We start from the raw sequence: 18,882 nt of genomic DNA, 5'->3' as shown, positions 1-18,882 counted from the left end.
ATTATTACTTTTCAGCCTTGAACAACTAATTACCAAAACCCATATGTGTTTACCAGAAAATTATCATATAATTATGATATGCAAACTGGATACTTTTTTAAAATCATATTAGCACGAATTATGAATCATTAAATCTAATACAAATAAAAGTTAGACCTTCAAATGAAAACCAATGAACTGTCAGTGACATTTAAGATTTATGTTTAGAAAACAAACTTAATGCTTTTTTATAGGACATTTGCGCCTTTTTAGAAAGGACATTTGCGCTTTTTATACAGGATATTAGGTTTGTTTTACAGGACATAATTTGAGCTTTATAAACATAGCTTTTAAGCTAACATGGTTAAAGGGGTACTAGCTGTCAGATTCATGTTCACCGATTTAACTCAAATTCTCATATTTGATTTATAACAATGTAAAACATTTATCCAAATTATAAAAAGTCTAAAATAAACAATTTTCAAGGCATGGGCTCTATAATATGCGGTTTCATTTCGTGAGTATTTTAGTTTGAACGCCATCTAATTAACTATCGAGTTGACCCGAAGACCTTCGATGGTCATATAAGCGATATAAACATAAATATAGACGAGAAAGCGAAGTCATGCTATTGGATTTTTCTAAGCCGTCTGTTTAATTTTTAAAAATATATGTTCTCGCCGTTTTTTCCTGTATAAGAATGATTTTTTTGTGCATCGAATCAGTCAATCAAATGATTCACATCTATAATTGTTTCACTATCAATGTTGACATTCAAAATTTATTGAGCAAAAACTCAAAGACCAATTTCAACAAGAATGCTTTGCATTTGTTACAGAATCACCTAAAACTTTATGCTATCGTATTTTTAAAAATAATTTTCAATATGAGAAATATTTTTCTGTTTTACCTTACAAATTCATTTATACATTATGCAAATATAGATGTGGTAGTTACCACTTGCCGATTGAGTCTGGAAGGTGGCAGGGGTTACCGAGAGAAGACAGATTCTGCCGTCTCTGTGACTCAAACGACATTGGTGAGTACCATTATATTATGAATTGTGGATCTTTTAAGTTAGAAAGAAGGAATTTTTTACCTACATACTGCTGGTCGAACCCTAATATCTATAAATTTGATTAACTGTTTAATTCATGTAATATTGTAATGTTAGAAAAACTATGTAAATTTATCAAAGTTATGAATGTGAAAGTCAGTCCTCCAAGTTAATTTCATTGTGTTGCTCACACATGCTTGTAATAATTGTACCTTATAGTTACATTTATGTATGTTCTCTATAACTATGTAATTGTAGTTTTTGAGAAATAAAGCATTCGTATTCGTGTTCCTTTAAATCAATAACCGAACGCACACAGCTCATGCTTTGTTCATCGCTAGCTAAGGGGTTAAATTGTAGTTAACATGTATACGGTCTTGAAGAAGTCGAATTATTCACCATCAATGTTTCTTACCTTAATTTGACAAAATGAAACCTTATATTGGCTGATTTATACGACAACGTTTACATCGGGTGTTGGAAGTAATTTTAAAAGTCCCTAATCACAGCCATGACTTTTTGGTCAGTGAACATGAACAGCAGGTGGTTAAAACATTTTAATTTCAGTCTCCACAAATTGAAAAATCATATATTTCATAGGACTTTCCATACATAAGAATGAACAAAAAGGGAGTATACTTTCCATTTTTCAGTCGGAAACCAGGTTGAAATAGAACAAAAGAATCGAAGCTCTCTATTAGAGAAGGCGATAAATGTTTACTGTATTGTTTACTATAGTGACAAATTTTTAAAAAGTTAATAGAAACAAACAAAACTGCAATTTTCTTCTCAATTACGAGGTGTTTTATTTCAAAAACACCATTTGCATAAGTTTTCAATTTATCTAGTACATAGTTAAGCAGAACAATTAGATATCAAGTCGACGACATGGGTATCTTTCAAGTTGGATGACAAAAATGCATAACCTCCGATTTTTTTGAAAAAATTACCACGGACGGAAAAGATATCAATCTATTAGTTCAGTAATTTTCGTGTCTGCCCTTCCATTATGTGACTGAAGAAAAAATTCCAAAAAATAGGTAACAATTGTATCGAAAAGAGAAAATCGAGTGCACCTTTTTATGTTAGGGCGTGTTTGAGTTGAGTATTTTGTCTTGATATCGTTCAAAGTAAGAATATTTCATACATCGTCTCGCTTCAGATTCTATCATTTTTATATATTAAAGCTATAGGTTGACTTTATAACACACAAAAATAACAGTACTAAAAGATGAAATATATGGGTCAATTGAAATACCTATCTAATGAGTCACAAAAACAGGGAAGGTGTGTTCGAATAGCTATTTTTTTACTGAAAGTACTTGACGACAGTCTTACAAGTTGGATGATGAAAATGCATATCTTCGAAAAATTCTAATTTTTTGTGTGTGATAACTAGGGTTTATAGTCTTCAACCACTAAAAAAATCTAGTCTGCCCTTCCACGAAATATTTAATTAGATTTTTTTTAAATGTTTATGATTTTTCGAAAATTCCACCTAACAACCGATCAGACAATAGTTTTAAGTTGAATCAATGCAGACAAGATCATTAACTGATGCTCATTAGCTAGTTGATACATTTGTCTTTTAAAATATAACTGACATATAAGGATCGTATCATAAAAATGGTGCAATGTGGATAAATTTATCGGTTTCCAAGAGCAAAATTGGTAGCGCGTCATCGCTACAATGGCTTCCATTTTTACGATTGTGAAAATGAACTGGCGTAATGGGGAGATAATTTTGACGAAGTAGGATCCTGACTGTTTTAATCCAATTGTGGTATAAAGCTGCTTAAAATATTTAGGGAAACATTTTGAATGTACCATTCATATAGGTGTATCAAAGATTAAAGTGCAAATGTTCATATTATTTAAGCGCAAGTGTCCTTTTGTGTTGCTGGTAAAACAGCACAAACGTCGTGTGCCCAAAATACTAGAAGTTCACGGTAAATAAACTAATTAGAAACTTTATAAGAATGTCTGCCATAAACACCACAATAAATGAGTTAAATCGCCACATCCCTCAATAAAAAAATCAATATGAACAGAATAAGATTGAGAATGGAAATAGGGAATATGTCAAAGAGATTACAACCCGACCAAAGAGCAGATGCTAGCTGAAGGCTACCAATGGGTCTTCAACAATGAGAAAAATCCCGCACCCGGAGTTGGTCCTTATCTGGCCCCTGGATAAAATGGTGTACTGATTTAGTGAAAAGGGTCATACTAAACTCAAAAACATATAAATGAACTAAAATTATAAAAACATATAAGGCCAGAGGCATCTGACTTGGGACAGGCGCAAAAAATGCGGCGGGGTTAAACATGTTTTTAGAGATCTCAGGGGCGGATGCAGGAATTTTCGAAAGGGGGGTGCTAACCCAGGGCAAAGGGGGGGGGGGTGCAGGGGGTGCAAAACATATGTCCCGATACAAATGCATTGATCGGCAAAAATAAAGGGGGGGTGAGCACCCCCGGAACCCCCCCTGGATCCGCCACTGGATCTCAACCCTCCTCTATACCAGAGTCTAGCCAATGTAGAATAAAGAAACACATAACAATACGAACAATAAAACTCAGTTTAAAAGAAGTCCGATTCTGATATCAGAATGGGTAATAAAAAAAACCTAAGCAAAATGACAATGATACAAAAATAACCAAGGACTACTAGCAGATACTGACATGCCAGCCCCAGACCACAATTAAACTAATTGAAAGAGTATGTCCTCGTCATATGAAGATCAAGCACAATCCCTCCCGTTAGGGGTTTAGTATTGTTATGATATTGTAATTATTGTACTTATTTATGTTGGCTTGATTTGTGTTGTGTGGCCTGATAGTTGTTTACAGAATAATCTTAGAACTGTGCAGTTTAGAAATCACTGGAACAATTACAGAATGATTGGAACTTTCCAGAATGATCCTAATAAAAGATGCGTTATATAAACTTCTACAGTTTACTAGAAACTTCTGTTGTAACTTTCTAGGATGTTCCATTATAAACTGTTCTAGAATCTTCCATGACAACTATATATATACAGACACTAAAGTTAAAGACTCACTCTTGGACTTAGACTTAGACATCGATAGACATTAATATTCGCCGCATTTGGATTGACACTTTAATTCTACAAACAACATCATACTGGATTGTGACCGTAGTTACTTAGTGAACATAATATTCAGATTGGATTCCGAAAGATATCCAGATACAGACAAAGATAAAAGATTGGACTCATATTTTGACAGTTAAGTTGACAGTAATATTTGTGTAATACTTCTTGTAAACTTTTGTATAATAAATCTTGTTAATTTTTATACATGATTTGTGTCTTTTGTTGGCTACAATTTAAAGGCGATTTCTGGCCGTAACAGTATAATACCATCATAAAATATATGAGAAGAATTCAACAACTGGTTTGAATAAATTGGTTTATTTCCGATTCAAATACCCATGAGTGAATCAATGTTAATACCAAAATATGCAAATCCTTGCCAGTTTTCTTGTGCTTTTGTAAAGAATATTAACATAAAAGATTGCATGCATGTGAAATACCTGAACGTATAAGATGTCTGCATGTTGATTTATATTTTCGAATTATGTCCTTTTTTTCGACAAAGCACACAAGCATAGAAAACGAAAGGGTGTGTTTGAAAAATGCAGTAGGAAGATTTGTGCTATTAACAACTGTCAATACATATGTTCCTGATTTGAACCATTACATTGGGAAAATAGTTAGATCTAGTAAGAGAGGATGACAGTAACCAATTCACTGTATAAGCATATACATTTTATTTGTCAAAATTTAATGTTGTTTTTTATGGAAACTGTCACAGTGATATTTAAAGATAACTTGAAGGAAAAAAATCACCGAAAACAATAAAAGTTATGTCAAAACAACTGGGCTAGTCTTGTTAGTAGTGTGTCTGTGTTGATGTTTCGTATCCTCAGAATTGAGTGGTACATATATTTACTTCTTTTTGATTTTCGTAGTTGGAGAATTCTGTGAGGTCTATGTTTAATAACATCTTGAAGCGTGATAATGTTGTTTGATGATCGTTTTGTTGTTTCTTCAGCTGCCGCCGGAATGCTTTGCCAATAAATCCGCTTCACTATGGTCATTTCCTTGTATATTTGTGTGTCCTTGAGTCCATAGGATGCAAATTTTAAACCCTTGAGATCTAAGGTCCTCGATGTATTCTTTCGGATGTCTCAATTATAAATCATATCAAAGGATGTATTGACATATATTTGTCAATATTATACATCATTGATCATCATTTGATGTGATTTGAGTGACATCCGAAAGAATACATCGAGGACCGGCTTAGATCTCAAGGGTTTAACTGTTTGTATCCTATCGATTGATCAATGTATGATTTTGGAGTCTTTTATTTTGTTAATTTTGTTTCGTTCTTCAAGTTTTTGGTTTGTTTTTTCGATTTCTTGTCTTGTCTTCTTTCGTTTAGTTTTATTTTGTTTCGTTTCGTTTGTATTTAGATCCGTATTTTATATGCACACATTCAAGGCAGTGTATTACGTCGTCTGCTAACACGCATTAGAAACTGAAAACTAAGAGAGAACCTATTGATATAAATTATAAGGTGAATAGACCCTTTTATGAAAAATTTTGTTCATTCTGTTTAAAACTAACAATGAGAAGTTGAATCTATTAATTATAGGTGGACACTTTTTTATCATTTAATAGAGATGAGGTATTAGTGCCAATGCAATATGGCAATGAGACAACTCTCCATCCAAATCACAGTTTACAATATTTAAAAATATTAATGATTATAGGTCAAAATACGGTCTTCATCATCAAGCCTTGGCTCACACCGAACAACAAGCTAGAAAGACCCCAAAAATGACTGGTAACAAACTATTCAAACAGGAAAACCAACGATCTAACCAAAAATCTACCTTCACCCTTTCCCGAAATCACAACATAGAAAGACACACATGAAAATATCAATGCTGAAGCTCACCAAGCTCTTGGCCTTCTGTTACTAGAAAAAAAGTAATTAAAAGTGGCATAAACATTAGCAGTTAGATGCCAAATACTTGTTCACCAATTTGATTTTTTTTTTACTAATTATCATATTAAATATTTGATATATAACATAAATTAATTAAGATGTAGATATCCGAATTACAATAAGTCTGAAATCAACAATTAGCATTGCTTGGGCTTTTGTATATATTTTGATCCAGACTTCAACTAAATTAACTATCAAGATGACCTCCTAAGACTGGTGACAGTCACATTACCATAAACATAACTAAGTAATAATTAAACAACCTCTTCAATTGGACTTTTCTTGCTCTGCTTGATTTCATGTCATAGGTTAAAAAAATAAGTAATCATTCATTCATTGTTTTCACCTGTAAAAGAATGATTTTTGTTGAGCCTTCGACTCCATTCCGTCGTCGTTGATGTTATTGTCATCGGCGTCATCCACAAATATTCACTTTGTGGTTAAATTTTTTAAACCATACTGGATTTCTACCAAACTTTATGATCATAAGATAGTATCCAGATCCAGAAGTAAATTTTGTAAAAATAAAATTCCATTTTTTCCGTATTTTACTTATAAATGGACTTAGTTTTTCTGCGGGGAAATATAACATTCACTCTGTGGTTAAAGTTTTTGAAATTTTAATAACTTTCTTAAACCATACTGGATTTCTACCAAACTTGGACAGAAGCTTGTTTATGATCATAAGATAGTATCAAGAAGTAAATTTTGTAAAATGATCAATCCATTTTTTTTCTGTATTTTACTTTATATAGACTAAGATTTTCTGGCAGGAAACAACACATTCACTCTGTGGTTAAAGTTTTAGAAATTTTAATAATTTTCTTATACTATTTTTAATTTGTGCCAAACTTGGACAGAAGCTTTTTTATGATCAATAGCTAGTATCTAGAAGGATATTTTGTACCTGTGTATCTGTATTTTACTTATAAATGGACTTAGTTTTTCTTCCAGTTAACATTACTTACAGTAGGCAGTTAAAGTTTATAAAGCATTTATTAGATTCATAAACTATCCTGGATTTTTACCAAATTTGGACAGAAGCTTCTTACAATCAAATAATAGTATCAAGAGGAATATTTTTATTGATTTTTTCCCTCATTTTTGTCAAGCCTGCGATTTACAACAAAAGTAGGCGAGACACTGGGTTCCGTGGAACCCTTACAAATTTTTTTGACAATCTAGCTAATGAGTTAAATGAAGATCACATGAATACAGATTCAATGAAGTAGACACCCACCCCCCAATTCATAAGCAATGTTTTTAGGCTTATTTTGACAAAATTGAACTAAACTGGCTGCATAAAGCGAATTATTATTTCAGTATTTCCCTTTCATGAATAATTGAAAAAACAAAAAAATTATACTTGCTGTTATTTATGAATAAATTCAGAATATTAATATTTTCAGAACTTTATTTTAGGTGAGATATATTGTATTGTAGCTAGATTACAAATATGGACTATCTTGGTGCAGATGCCTTTAGTTCTTGTTTATCATGTATTAACACCTATTTTCAAGGTGAGTGGATGATCAGGATCATCATTATTGAAAAACATCTTTTTTTCATTTGATATCATGTAAAAATTGTAAACTAACAATTTATAAACTTTGAAAAGAAAACAGATGAACTAGGAATAAAAATTATATAAAGAATTTTTTATTCAGTTAAGTTTTATTGATATCAATGTGTCTTTCACTAGCAGAGCTTTGAATGATGGTTGTCTACTAGGCAATCATACCACTTCTCTTTATTTTTATACTAAAAGTTTAAAGTTTCAGTTATTTTCATTATTGACAATCTTGCAGCTGACAAATGTAAATACTGACTAAAATTAAATTTTAAATCAGCAGTGTATCCCAAACTCTGTCTGACCAAAAAAATGTCAGACAAAAAAATCATTCCGTCAGACAGAACTCAGAGGATTTTTTGGTTGAGTATATAGTAGAAAAGTTCAAATTTCTTTTCGGTCAGAAAGACCTTAAACAGTTAAGCACAGATGTTGCCTTAATATTACTATAAATGCTTTCTTCATGGGCTGAAGAAAAAGACTTGCTTGGATAACTACAATGAGACGTACAGCAACCCAATAACACTACAAACCAAACTTTGACATCTGAAAATGTTGTTTACTGAAGATTTCTGTTTATGGACTTATTTCCCCAATTTGACTCCTAATTTGTTTGCCATTTACATTGAGTTTTTTTTCAATTTTATGCCTTTGAAAAAATGCTTTTAAAAAGTTTTCATTTGTGTGTTGTTTTTTGTAATCTTGGCTTATTTTTCAACTCTTGAAGTATTCTAAAATCATTTGTTGACATTATTTTTAATTCTTTTGTTGAAGGAAAGCTGATTTTCCCATTGAATTATAGAAAATGACCACATACAACCTGAAACTTACTATATGATTACACAATTTTTATGCCCCACCTACGATAGTAGAGGGGCATTATGTTTTCTGGTCTGTGCGTCCGTTCGTCCGTCCGTTCATTCGTCCGTCTGTCCCGCTTCAGGTTAAAGTTTTTGGTCGAGGTAGTTTTTGATGAAGTTGAAGTCCAATCGACTTCAAACTTGGTACACATGTTCCCTATGATATGATCTTTCTAATTTTAATGCCAAATTAGAGATTTTACCCCAATTTCACGGTCCACTGAACATAGAAAATGATAGTGCGAGTGGGGCATTCGTGTACTGAGGACACATTCTTGTTTAATATGTGGTGAAATAGGGCATTCTGATTATACATTGATTTTTTGTAAATAATTGTTGAAATATAGAAAAACTCTGTATTGACAATATGCTATTTAGCTAATACAATGAATATTATTTTTTTTCAGAGTCAAAAGTTTTGGTGAATTTGGCATTTGTATGGTGTCAGCAGTTAGAATATGCCTATTTGATTAAAGAATATCACAGGCATATACTGCTGACTGTGTTCTTGCTTACAGTGTGCCTTGTTGTCTTCTACAAAAGAAACAAGTCAGGTAATGTTGCTATAAAATATTAGATAGCATTCCACTTATAAATTTTCACTATAAAATAGCCATTTTGTTGCATTAACTTATAATATAACATTAAAGAGGCAGATTTGAAAAATGATTTTACTTGACTTGTCTGTCAGTTCAATGATATTTGGAATACATTGCCTTGTACAAATGTATCATACAAGTCAGATATTGATAAAAGGTGATGTTTTAATATGTTGATGTTAACAACAGAGCAACCACACAATATAAATAAACCATAAAAAGACATCTAAAGGTTGCTTCAATCCCTAGATGTTCCTATTCCTAGATAATAGTATTATAATACTGACTATTATAGTCCATTTCATTTATATCAAAGAGACAAGTATTTCTAAAACTCTTGCTGAAAAAAGTAAATTAACTTACAAATAGGAAACATATGAGAAAGTCCCAAGAGAACATACATGTCTCAATATATATGTAAATTATACAAGAATATAAGACATTATTTTACAATTTTATTAAATGTACTTCATTAAGGTAAGAAAAATAAGGAGAATGAATGTGAGCTGAATCCCATAAAGCTGAATTGGAATGTATTTGATCTGGCCAAGGTAAGTTATTACTTTTTTGATAGCTCAACATTTCAAAAAGTCATTTAAACCATTTAAGGCCAACCTTAAAAATATGTTTGTTTGCAGTTTTCCGACTGTACCTTCAGACTGAAGGGTCGGTAGGTAGGAAAAATATTTTATTTTATCAGCCAAAATACAGTTTAAACAAGCAGTTACACTAAACCAAGTTTCTTGTGAAGAAAAAAAAACATTTTAAAACAACAAACACTGGACATGCTGAAAACCAACATCAAATGAACAGGCATTTTCAGATAAAAAAACTTTTTAACCAAAACTGAAACTTTAACATAGTGTCATTATCCAATTTATGACATAAAATATGGTATAATTATTAAATACTGGAACACTTATAAACAAGGAATGTCATTATGACTAGAACTGTTTTAAAGAAATATATTCAGACATGTATGCTTCTTGACTAGAATGTTTTCATGAGTAGAGTATTTTCATCAGAAAAATGTAGATATTAAAGATTTATAAGACAATGAATTAAAGAGTGTATTTTTAATAAAAAAAAAAAATAACCATTGAATCTTCCTCAATTGAAAAAAAGGCAACTTGAAAAAAAAGTATTAAGACATTCGACTGTTTTCATATTTCTAACAATATTTAATTATATGTGATAAGGGTTATATTTTTGCCAGGCTTTAATGAAAACCAAAGAAATCTAAAGTTTGGGGTGAAATCCATAGCACTCCATTAAAAATAAATGGTCTGTACTGAAATGTTTTTAATGCATAAAAAAAAAATGGCAGCATAAGCTCCCAAGGACATATTTTAATTGAATTCACACAGGCCACACAGTTTGGGTATATTTAATATGGTAAGAAAGAGAATAATTGCAATGAGTGGGGCAGCCCCCCTTATCCTAAAGGAGCATACTCATTGCAATCGAAGATAGATTTAATATAGAGAGAGTATATTTATTTTTCAAGCTAACCATTCATTTTCTCTACATCTTTGTGTAGTTAGGGTTGCTTCTTATTGATTTGGCATGATCTATATCCATAAACATTTCAAATGAGCCCTTCCTTCGTACAGGCGTGTTTACAGATATCCATGAAGATTTAAGTCACGGAGGAGTGGTTTCATTTTTGTCGTCTTCACAAAGATTTGTAGCAAATATGCCATACTTCAAGCTGCTGTCGAATTACTTTAATAACCACTGAAATTGGTTTCATAAAGTCAGGCTCCACAGATTCTGTACCCGATTTGTTTGAGACAGAATGGTTATCGTGTCAGTTATGAATATCCGCTGCATCATCGTCAATGATATCATCACATATCATTACATGTGCCTGAATCTGTATAAACAGTTTACTAATAAACTTTTTTGTTTGTTAATTGTCTTAAAATTGACACGAGACGACAGCGTAAAGTACTCCTCCGTGACTTCATGGATACCTGTAAACAATTTCCATGTGCTTTATCATTAAATGGTCACATGAACGCTTGACGGGAAGCTAAGAAAAACCGAACTTGAAATGCGTAATTGACCCAGACTTTAAATTATTTCCGGATAGGACCCAAAGTTCCGGATCGCGTCAATAGAAGTATTAAAAAAAATTTCTTCAAATTTAAAGCAATAAAATTTTCACAGTCGGGAGGATTTTCAAGGGTCGGTCGGTAAACTGCAAACAAACAATATTTTAATTTAAGCCTAATGGGACTATTTCTGAACATGTGTGACATGCAAGTCTATTATTATACTCAGATGTTTTGGACAAGCTGAGCTAGCATACAACATTTTGTACATTTTGCATAATAACATAAACCAATTAAAACAATAGATTTACAGACTAACCCTTGTCTGTTAACCTGAATATGCAAGGAATGTGTGCCATAAGCAAACCCACATCAATCAACCAATCAATCATTCTGAATTTGGAGGCGTTTCAATTAATGATTTAAGATATTTTTTTTCAGTTATGACAAAATCAAGACTATGTGAATGCTATTATAAACTGTCATCTCAGATAAACGAAAGCTGCTACAATGTACAATATAGGACCGAAACATGGAAGTTCAAGCAATACAGGCTAAGGTTTCAAGAGATTACTTGTTTCAATAATATTAAGTTTTCTTTAGTTGGTAATATCTATCATCTTTTATAATGATTTTGTTATATATTTCAGTCTGCCTATGAGCCAGGCCATACAGAAGCAGTAATTTCATTGGTAGAAAAATATGGATATGATGTTAACTATGTGATGCCATCAGGAGGACTTTCATTATTTTTGGTATGCTCAAAGGTTGATAGTTTTTATGGCCCTGAAACAATGTTGGGGCCATATTGTTTTACCCTTGGCCTTGTCCACCATTCCACAACAAACCATTATACACAATTGTTTTCTAAACTCCTTTAGATATTATTGGGTGATTTTTGGTTTGCGAGTTACAGATCACAGGTGAAGTTTAAGTTTTGTTCCTGTCTGCTAATTTTTGCCGAAATTATGGGCTTTGACTGAGATGAATTGATGAAAATAAATGAATTGTTGAAAATTACAGTTATACAGACTTTTTTCTAAATGCCTTCAGAAATTGGGCTGAACTTTGGTATTTGAGTTCACCATGATTTTATGATTATCAAAACCGTCTTATGTTTTTCAGCATCCCTCTTCAAACTATTGTATGATGAGAGCACTATTGATTCTGTTCTTTAATTTGTTTACTCATAATAATCTGTTATCAATGATAAACTTTATTTCAGTGTTCTTGTTTAAGTGGTGATAGGAAGCTGATAAAGTATATGATTTCAAAAGGTAAAATTAATTTTTAAATCACTTTTTACTAAAATAAGTATATTTTAACATTTTGGGCTTAAAAATTATAATACTAAGCTAGAGAAAAACTGGTTACAGTTGAACTAGAAGAAGAAATAACATTTTTGGTTAAAAAAATGCAATGCATCAATTATTTGACAAAATCCTTGTAAAATCGTACTATCTTGCAAACATGGCAATCAATTTAAAAACATAAAGAGAGGCAGGAACCTTGCTATATTTATCAGACATTTGCTTATTTTTTTCATTAATTCAACACACACCCCAAAATCCTTTCAGTTCAGCAGTATATTCAGTAGAGGATCATAAAACTTGCTTTTGAAAGAATAGTAGAGATGACAACTTCTGTAAAACAGTGGCTACATTTTGAATATATATATATAATATTAATTATAGAATAACTAATCGAAGAATTCAAATAGAGAAAAATATTCAACGAGTAACCAAACAACACATTAATTCACTAATGCGTGTAGCACATGAGTTTATTATCAGTGTTGTTTGGTCACGAGTTGAATATTTTTCTCTATTTGAATTCTTCGATTAGTGATTCTTTTTATTACATTGGTTAATGGCTTTTTTTAAAGAAATTAATGTAAAACATGTAAGGAACTATATCTTTTTTCTACGCATTCCAATTTGTTTTGATCCGCCGTTATCGACGTCTTGACAACGCCTATTGTTGTATGACGTCAGACAGTGAAATAACCACGTTTATTTCACATGCGAAATTATCGTTTTTTTATTTAACTGGGAAATCAATGTAATAATGTAAAATATTTTTTTTCCCTGAATTAGATTATAGTATGTTGATTCTAAATCAAATATGAGAAAAGAAGTTGAGGTGTATTACAAAATGTTTATTATATATTTGTTGTGCAGGTGCAGTGATGAACATCCACACTAGGGATGGAGACTCTCCAATATATTTATCTACATTTGGAATTTTGAATTCTCCCTATGTTGATCCTGATGTTCTCACAGATTTAAGTCAAGCAGGTGAATATAATCAATAAAGTGTACAAAATTGTACAAAGTTCATTGCAGCAATGTATATTTTCTTATTCTCTGTATTCATCTTTTATGAAAATTACTTAACATAATATGTTCTAAGTCTTTAAAAATAGGAAAAAAAAGTGTGGAAGATCAGCCTTACATGTAAATATCACTAATTTTTGTCATTTGGAATATTAAAATACCCTGAAACCCACTTTTCATTTAAATGAAGAAACTCCTATGATTTTGTCATATTGAAGCAAATAAAATTAATAAGTATAAAGTTGTAGAATTTATTTTACATGAAAAGAAAATAGAATCTTTGCACAATAAGGGGAGATAACTCAGAAATATTTGTAGACATGTTTTGTAAATTTACTTTTTTCATGACCCAGTTTTTTCCTTTTGATATTTTGGAAAGCATTTTATATAGAATGAATGCTGTTCAGGTAAATATTGTAGCAAATAAAATTAATAAGTACAGAATTTATTTTACTTGGAAAGAAAGCAGGATCTTTGCACAATAAGGGGAAATAACTCAGAAATATTTTTTGAAGACATATTCTGTAAATGTACTTTTTTTATGACCCAGTTTTTTCCTTTTCATATTTTGAAAGCAATTTATATAGAATAAATGCTGTTCAGGTAAATTGACCATGAGTATTCAAATTATTGAAACAATTCAGATATTAAACAGACTTTGATACAAGATGAAATCCACTTGCTTTAGAATTAATTTAGTGTCAGAGCCCATATGAAAATTTACACATTAAACATAGCCATTGATTCACTCTAAACTTGAACTTTCAAGACTTTTTTAAGGTCATGCAACATTAGAAAATATAGTTCATTGCACTTAAAGCAGGACAGGATAGAAATCTTAAGTTTTAGTAATGGATATTCTTAGTTGATTGCAATGTACTCTGCCAATTTTGATAATTATAACCACCATTATGCCATTGGTGCTTTTTAGAAAGGTAGAAATCTAAAAATTATATATAAAAATAACTTTGAAAGAGCTGATTGCTACCAAATTTTGACAGATAAACAATATATGACCACACTTAAAAGAATTTTAAGTTGATGACCCTTTGTTATTAGAGTCAACTGTAGTTGAGTATTTTCTCTTATTCAGGATGTTGTGTTAATACTCAGAACATAAAAGGTTATACTCCACTTCATAGGGCTGCAGCAAAAGGCAACACAGATATCATTAGACACTTACTGAAGCTAGGTATATTAGAATAGTTATTCAAGAAATATTTGGAAAAAAGAAAGACAAATTCCTAAACTGTAATGTATTACAAATGAAGAAAATTTTATGTCATATTTAGAAGGAAACATATGTGACACACAGGACAAACTTTGGAGATCACATACAAATACAATGCAAAAAATGATTGATTTGTATTCAACATCACTTTCAACACTATTGTGCAATTTTGTGGCTTCAGTTTGTTTTTATTGGCAGAGGAAGCCAGAGTGCCCAGTGAGAACCACTGACCTTCCATAGGAAAACTGACAATCCTAGTAAATGAAGATAGTCGAGTGAACTACCCGTATCCAAATATTTAAAATTTCAAACTTTTTTTGTGTTCAAAAACAACCATTAGACATGCAAGCTAAAAATATGGAGGCATTGGATGACAATGAAAATATAAGGGACATATTATTAACATTGATTACAATGGAATAATGTTTGTGAAATAGATATCACCAAATAGTACATAAAGGTTGATAACAGGAATCAACCAAAATATCTTTCACATAAAAAAAAACATATTAAGGTGGATCAGGACTATTCGACTGCACATAATTTCATGCATGAATTACAATGCACATGAAAAGTATTTGTTGTAAAAAAAATTTTAATATTTTGATTGATTAGAAATGTTAAATCATTGTAGTTATGTCACTAAAAGAATATTTTCGTTATAATGTGTATCTGTTATAGGCTAAATAATGAAATTTAACACATTTTCACCATTTTCCCGCCAAAATTTGGGTTTAAAGCAAAATATTTTTTTTTCCTTATCAGTGACCTATGTTTTTTATTTGCTCATTCTTTTCAGCTTTTTATATTACAGTTTTGGACCAAGTGTCAAAGAACGTTTTTTTGATATTGCGATTAAAATATGTCAACACCTCTATTTTCCCTATCATTTCATCGAAAAATGGTCCCTTTTACATATCTGCTTAAATTTAAAATATTGAGCTTAAATGGTTCGTGACCCCCTATTTTTTTCGATCAATTTGATTCACTTTCTGTAAAGAATAAAATAACAAAAAATACGGCACTTCTGATAGAAACTTCGAATAGGCCCGAGCCACCTTAAACACCAACACCCCTGTCCTTATAAACAGACTTGAAACCAATACATGGTCTAGATGGCTGATTTGGTACTAGCACTAAATGTGATGGAGTTAATCCATTTTTTCTTGTTTACTAACATCCCTCTTGCCCTATCTAGACAATTATATTATTTATTTTGTAAAGGAGCAGACAGATACTTATCGACAAGATCAGGCATCTATCCAATGGACAGTGCTATAAATGCAGGTAGGTCACTAAGTTAACCTTCAAGTTTAATTATTATTGGTAAGATAGACATTATAGCAAATGCAACATGTAAATAAAATTTTAAACATATTATGTTTGACATGGGAGATTGAATAAAAATATGTATCATTGGCCAGTAGGAGAATGAACATAACAATTTTACAAAATATTTGGCTCACCCAAATGGTTAAGTGAGCAAACTCATCTCTTGGCATCCTTTGTCAATTAAACTTTTACCAAAATCAACTACTCTGGAACTTAATTGGTCAATCATTGGGATATCTAGATGTAGAGGTCAACATACAGTGTTCATTTCATTATACAGCCTACACCTTTAGCCTTTAGCCTGATGCACCAGACTAGTAATAGTATATTTGGACTAGCAAATTTTTACAAAACTTTCTGTAAACAACATAAGAAAAATGTCTTTATATTTGTCTTTGATCTAGTTGTTGGAATAGAATTTTGTGTGGATGGCATATTATGTAACTGAAATTTTATCTCAAGTTGGTATTCCCTACTTACCTTTAGATAAAGAGCAAATATAACACAAAATAATTTACCTTGGTATTATGTAACAAGAGTGCACACGCTGAAATGTCTCGCCTTCTATACTAATCATTGATATTATGTTGATAGTCCTAAGTATAAAGCTAAGCTTTATTACAACTGTCACATAAACTTAACATTAACCAAGATAACTAAACAAAGACCAATGAACCTTGAAAAAGAGGTCCAAGTCAGATGAACCATGCAAGGCAGACAGGTACAGCTAACAATGCTTCTATACAACATATATAGTTGACACATTACTTATAGTTTAAGAAAAATAGACCAAAACACAAAAACTTAACACTGTGCAATGAACCGTGAAAATGAGGTCACGGTTAAATAAAACCTGCTCGACTGACATAAAGATCATAAAATATTTCCATACACCAAATATAGTTGACCTATGGCATATAGCATTAGATAAAAAGACCAAAACTCAAAAACTTAACTTTGACCACTGAACCATGAAAATGAGGTCAAGGTCACATGACATCTGCCCGCTAGACATGTACACTTAACAATCATTCCATACAACAAATATAGTAGACCTATTGCATATGGTATGAGAAAAACAGATCAAAACACAAAAATTTAACTATAACCACTGAACCATGAAAATGAGGTCAAGGTCAGATGACACCTGCCAGTTGGACATGTACACCTTACAGTCCTTCCATACACCAAATATACTAGCCCTATTGCTTATAGTATCTGAGATATGGACTTGACCACCAAAACTTAACCTTGTTCACTGATCCATGAAATGAGGTCGAGGTCAAGTGAAAACTGTCTGACAGACACGAGGACCTTGCAAGGTACGCACATATCAAATATACTTATCCTATTACTTATAATAAGAGAGAATTCAACATTACAAAAAATTTGAACTTTTTTTTCAAGTGGTCACTGAACCATGAAAATGAGGTCAAGGACATTGGACATGTGACTGACGGAAACTTCGTAACATGAAGCATCTATATACAAAGTATGAAGCATCCAGGTCTTCCACCTTCTAAAATATAAAGCTTTTAAGAAGTGAGCTAACGCCGCCGCCGCCGCCGGATCACTATCCCTATGTCGAGCTTTCTGCAACAAAAGTTGCAGGCTCGACAAAAATCCAAATATGCATTAACTTATTATCTTGACACTAAGTCATTATCTAATTTCAGGCCATTTAGAGGCTGCAGAATTATTAAAGATAAAACTGGAAAATCCACATGTTTGGGAAGTGGTGGATCCACACACACCACCAAGAATTAAACTAGGCCTACAAAGTCCAATTAGAAAACATCTTATAGAATCCTCAAGAGTACATAGACCATTTCAAAATGTATTTACGTTCTAGTTAAAAAGCTACATATTCATTGGTATTGTGGATTGTAAATCAAAAATGTGATCATATATATGTCCAGAAAGGAATACAGACTGATGTTTGAAAATGTTCTGGATTGACAAACCTACTTAATGATGCAAAGCTGATGCAATTCTCCAGAGAGGAAACCTTCAATAATGTTCTGTTTGTATGTCAGTATGAATATAAAGGCAAATGAGGACAACAACATTTTTTAAAGTACCAAATGTTTAATTTATAATTCTGTGGGTTTTTAAATATAAAGCCCAGGTCATCATTAGCTTATCTGTGATATTTGTGTTGTTAAGTTAGTTTTCTCTGTTTATTACAATATAAATAACTGAATAATGTATTTCCTAGTTCAGGAATATGCTTGTATACTTGGGTTTTTTTTAAATATAAATGAATTAAAAATATCTGCTTTTCTTTCTCGAAAAATTGAGCAACTGTGGATTCATTACTATTTTTTGGATACCAGTTTTCGTTGATTCTGTGGGTACAGGTGATCCACAAAATTAAATGTTCAAGCAATAACAAATTTTTAATAGGCTTGTATACAGACTTCGACAAAACCACAAAATTATATATCCACAAACATGCAAGTTTTCCTTGACAACAATTGGTACACACTAAAATAAATGAATCCACAGAATTTAGACATGCACTTTGGACAAAAAATGACTGAAAGTAAAGCTTTTAAGCACATTGGACTGAACTTGCATCACTTCTCTAAAACACTGAACAGACATTTGATTGAATGTTCCTTTTGGTATCTTGTTTAAAGAATTTTTAAGTTTTTGGTTTGACCTGGCTTTGAAAAAATTAGAACATAGGGGTCAATCTTTGGTGTGCGTCTCAAAAGATTTCAGATGAAGAGAAAACCTTGCAAGGATTAGCATGTAAGATCTACTTAATGGTTAATTGTGTTCAGGTAACCATTCTGAATCGTTAGCAACCAGC

The 18,882-nt window shown here is 31.6% G+C and overlaps 1 protein-coding gene across 1 annotated transcript; it reads left to right on the top strand.

The window, feature by feature from the left end:
- Positions 1-5,557: 5,557 nt before the first annotated feature.
- Positions 5,558-18,338, top strand: LOC143064837 (transient receptor potential cation channel subfamily A member 1-like). Its single transcript, XM_076237971.1, has 10 exons — positions 5,558-5,644; positions 7,502-7,599; positions 8,917-9,063; positions 9,586-9,659; positions 11,816-11,920; positions 12,391-12,442; positions 13,346-13,462; positions 14,595-14,693; positions 15,957-16,019; positions 17,741-18,338. The coding sequence occupies exons 2-10, from the start codon at positions 7,536-7,538 to the stop codon at positions 17,914-17,916; spliced, it is 897 nt and encodes a 298-aa protein (XP_076094086.1). The 5' UTR covers positions 5,558-5,644; positions 7,502-7,535; the 3' UTR covers positions 17,917-18,338.
- Positions 18,339-18,882: the final 544 nt, after the last annotated feature.

The sequence above is a fragment of the Mytilus galloprovincialis genome, chromosome 2 (genome assembly GCF_965363235.1).
Source record: "Mytilus galloprovincialis chromosome 2, xbMytGall1.hap1.1, whole genome shotgun sequence".
Classification (NCBI taxonomy): domain Eukaryota; kingdom Metazoa; phylum Mollusca; class Bivalvia; order Mytilida; family Mytilidae; genus Mytilus; species Mytilus galloprovincialis.
Note: the sequence above shows the minus strand (reverse complement) of the source record. Positions and strands in the feature narration are given on the sequence as shown.

Bases quoted from the DNA above. Each gene is read 5' to 3' on its own strand.
- LOC143064837 (XM_076237971.1), top strand. From the start codon at position 7,536: ATGGACTATCTTGGTGCAGATGCCTTTAGTTCTTGTTTATCATGTATT. The intron at 7,600-8,916 runs GTGAGTGGATGA...ATTTTTTTTCAG, and splicing joins TATTAACACCTATTTTCAAG to AGTCAAAAGTTTTGGTGAAT. The intron at 16,020-17,740 runs GTAGGTCACTAA...ATCTAATTTCAG, and splicing joins GGACAGTGCTATAAATGCAG to GCCATTTAGAGGCTGCAGAA.